The sequence below is a fragment of the Nicrophorus vespilloides genome, unplaced genomic scaffold, assembly GCF_001412225.1.
Source record: "Nicrophorus vespilloides isolate i.1.1-1 unplaced genomic scaffold, Nicve_v1.0, whole genome shotgun sequence".
Lineage (NCBI taxonomy): Eukaryota > Metazoa > Arthropoda > Insecta > Coleoptera > Silphidae > Nicrophorus > Nicrophorus vespilloides.
Window position 1 is genome coordinate 22,253 of NW_017099508.1, and position 3,965 is coordinate 26,217.

Here is a 3,965-nt window from a genome sequence, read left to right on the forward strand (position 1 = left end):
AGCAACAGTTTGGTGGACGGCAGACGAAGAAGTCGAAAGTTCGTAGTCGCGCGCGTTTTATCTTATTCGTTAAGTGTGTGTGAGTGTGCACGTCTATCATCGTCATTTATTTATCTGATCGTTTTGCGAATAGCTGTATAAAACAGTCGGTTACGTTACGTACCTCCGCATTAGTGAAAACGCGATCGAACGCGACACAGAGCGAGCGAATAAACAAACGGTTCGTTTAATAATAAACACGTATTTTGTGAAACGAAGCTAAACGGAAACGCGTCATCATGGGTTGTGGAACGAAAATGGTGAAATACCTGGTGTTTCTCTTCAATTTGGTCTTTGCGGTAAGTTTTTAAAAAAAAAAACATCGCGCGCGCGAGTTATCGAAAAGAATTTGTGTAATAAATACTTACGCATCGTAACAACAACAACAACAACATGTTGATGATCATGTATCTCTTTCCGTTTGGCAGCTCGCCGGTTTGGCTCTCCTCATCGTCGGCATCCTCTTCAAATTGGACTTCAATGACATCGCCGGCGCTTTGGAAGATAGCCCGTTCGGCGTCGCGCCCGTCCTGATGATCGTCATCGGCGCGATAATCTTCGTGATCGCCTTCTTCGGCTGCTGCGGTGCCATCAAGGAGAACAGCTGCATGCTCACCTCGGTCAGTAGCACACTGCTGCAAAGACAATACATATTTATTAGACAGACACGACACGAATTTGCTTACACTTACTATGTATGATCTATATTGCAGTACTCGGTCGTACTTCTCGTCATCTTCATTCTGCAAATCGCGCTCGGCGTCTACGTCTTCCTGTCCATCAAGAACGAGAGCGACCTGAAGGACAGCATCACCAAGGATCTGAACAAATCACTCGATAAATACAAGAAGGGAGACAAACTCGCCATCGAATCCTTCGATCTGATGCAGAAATCCGTAAGTCCGCTTTGGCAACAGCCACGGCCATCAATATCAATCCCGCATCTTCTCAATTCCAGATCAAGTGTTGCGGCGTGAGCAGCTACAAAGATTTTCTTCCTTCGATTCCCGACACATGCTGCGAAACATCACCGTGCAATGCGCTCAACTCCTACAAAATGGGATGCGGTGAGAAGATGTTCGATACCATCGAAGACAACGCCAGCACCATCGGTTACGTGGCTCTAGGCCTCTGCGTTACAGAAGTAAGTCCAAAATAATATCGACGCATCCATAATCAATCAATCTCTTCCTTCCTTCCAGCTGATCGCAGCGATCTTCTCCCTCAGCCTGAGGAGCTCCATCAGGAACGAAAACAGGCGAAACGGCTACGCCTAAAATAACACGCACAAACAGAAATTAATTTATAAGTAATTTAATTTAGAAACACACCTATACAAGAAAAAAAACATATACATAAAGAATAATATTTCATAATAAACAGTTTGTTTTGTATTAATTTGTTTTTCTCTACTTTTTTCAAGAGCGAATGGGGAAACATGTAGCAATTTTAGCACGATAAGCCTAGTTTATTTATACGACAACAGCTCATTGCATGCAAAAAAAGAGCACACATACAGAAACCGTGGCGAAAATGAGTCACGATCACTCATTGCCGCCGTATGCAGATCGCGCGGCTTGTAATTATTTCGTTCTTTAATAATTTCCAATTGGCCTGGACAAGGTTGATCGTGTTGGCGGTCATTTACAAATTTACGCAATTGTTACATCGCCACATACATTTCCCCCCCCAACCCCGCGCGCGCGGCGGCTCAACGTATTATCTCAGAAGTGCAAACACTTGAAATTTAATTGAAATTGCTCGTTATCTAGATAACAGGTTACAAACATCATCGCGTTATTAAAAGCCATCATTATTTAGAAAACACGCGACGTTAAATTAACGAGACGCATTGCGTAACGCATCTCCGTCTCGAACTTTCCCCAAAAAAACGAAAGCGATCGCGTTTGCATATAACATCCTTTCTAAATAACGCCTCTATCATTAGACATTTCAGACGTTTCTCTCGCAAAATAAGAAAGAAACAAATTGATCGCCTCAGGTAAAATCGATTAGAGCGTTCACGAAATCAAGTGGTGCCCTGAGACCGTAACCATCTTTGTTTTTTATTTTTTTTTTTCGTTTTGTTCCGTTTGCAACACCGGATTTCCATTCGTATTACAATTCCAATTTACGAATCAAATATAAAATCAACGTTTTCACGGTCGCGCGGAACGATTAAAGTTTCGTCTGATAGGATACAATAGGTGTAATGTTATTAGATTGCAATTCTCTTACCTTTCCTCTTTCTGCAGGCGGTTCAATTCGCAGAAATTCGCTCGCCGAAGAAACGACGCTTCCGCAAACATTCGAAGTTCAATTGTCGCAATGCAGCCAACGGAAAGTTAAAAAAAATAAATTAACATCCGTGTAGTGTAGGCAACCAAACTTGCACTTGCATCGCCTTCTTAATTAAGACAATATATTTATGTAATTAATGTGATTCTGTTTTTGTTTTCAATTCATTTATTTTAAAAATAAGACGACTTGATAATGGGGGGACATCTAATTGCAGGAGGAATGTTGGCCAAAGGAAGTAAATAAAACGAATGTGCGTTTTTCATCACTTTTACAACGACATACTTTTTCTTCACATGTTCACGTAACAATTTCATAAGGTTTGTTCTGTTCTGTTTTGTTTTTTTTTTTGGTTGCTTTATTTCTTATACAATGATCTACAATGAATCTCAATAGTTTCTCCATATTTATAATTACATTCATTAATTAATTAATATTTAGTGTACAACATTGGCTTATGTAACAATTCGCTAAACAAATGAAAAAGTAATGGTAATTAAAAAAAAAACAAACGAAAAACAACTCTAAAACAAATGCTTAAAGTAATAAAACTTAAGTAAAGTTTAAACTAATTAATAATTATTACAACCACTTATCGCGTATAATATAATCATTTATGTATATATATAATATTTATATAGAACGCATTTCTAGGATGTTTGCTTTTTTTTTCTCTCTCTTCCTTTCGTTACGTCAACATTGTACTGTTTATTTATATGTAGTGTGGTAAGTAGTAATGTATTATTACTAGACTAGAGCTCCAAAAAGGTTACGGAAACTATATACAGAAGAAGTGGGAAGGTAACACGCCGAAGAATCCATCCATCGGCGTCGCGACGTTTCACACGACGAAACAAAAGTGAAAACCCGAAACAAAACACACAACAACAAAAAAAAGAACAACGCACATCAAGCAACCTTTACAAAGAAAAAACAAGAAACAAAACGAAAATACATCCAAGGCGTTAACATTAACATTATTCTATTATTACATCATCTTCGCGGAAATAAACGGATCTTTCTCTCCTATCGTTTCTTTGATTATACTTTACTTATTTATTTTTATATATATATTTATAGGCCCCCCCGCATGATAGTTACGCGCGGCCGAGACTCGACACGAACCGCTCCTCTTTCATTCTTTCATCTACTCCTTCTTTCGTCTTTCGAGAAACGAAAAACCGAAGAAATAAGATCGAAATGAACACGCGTCGTAATATCATATCTTCAACAATATTGTCTAGCTGATGAATACAATTAGTGTGAAATGCAACAACCTAATTAACAATAATAATAATAATTATAAGATGCATCCGCGCTACTCGCGGAAACGAACGTGTCTAATCAATTTCTCTTCCGGTGGTTTGGGGGGAGGGGGTTTATGAGGGTTTCTTTTTTTTTTTAATTATATTTCCGGGGGCACGCAGAAACCACGCAAAGTTTCGTATAATTAATCTTCATCATTTTTAAGTTGTTTTAGTACCATTCAATAATACTTATCGTATAGTAAAATGTATGTATATATCTATTGGGTCGACGTTTCTTTTCTGTTTGCTGTAAATTACTTGTTTTTGGTGTTAATATGTGAAGACTTATATATAATCTCTTCATTCATTATTTGCGTTGGA

At 38.3% G+C, this 3,965-nt stretch overlaps 1 protein-coding gene across 1 annotated transcript; it reads left to right on the forward strand.

Annotated features, from left to right (window-relative positions):
- The first annotated feature begins 6 nt into the window (after nt 1-6).
- LOC108564588 (tetraspanin-9-like) lies at nt 7-1,395 on the forward strand. The gene is made up of 5 exons (XM_017923680.1): nt 7-338; nt 468-659; nt 753-935; nt 998-1,183; nt 1,242-1,395. The coding sequence occupies exons 1-5, from the start codon at nt 279-281 to the stop codon at nt 1,314-1,316; spliced, it is 696 nt and encodes a 231-aa protein (XP_017779169.1). The 5' UTR covers nt 7-278; the 3' UTR covers nt 1,317-1,395.
- Nucleotides 1,396-3,965: the final 2,570 nt, after the last annotated feature.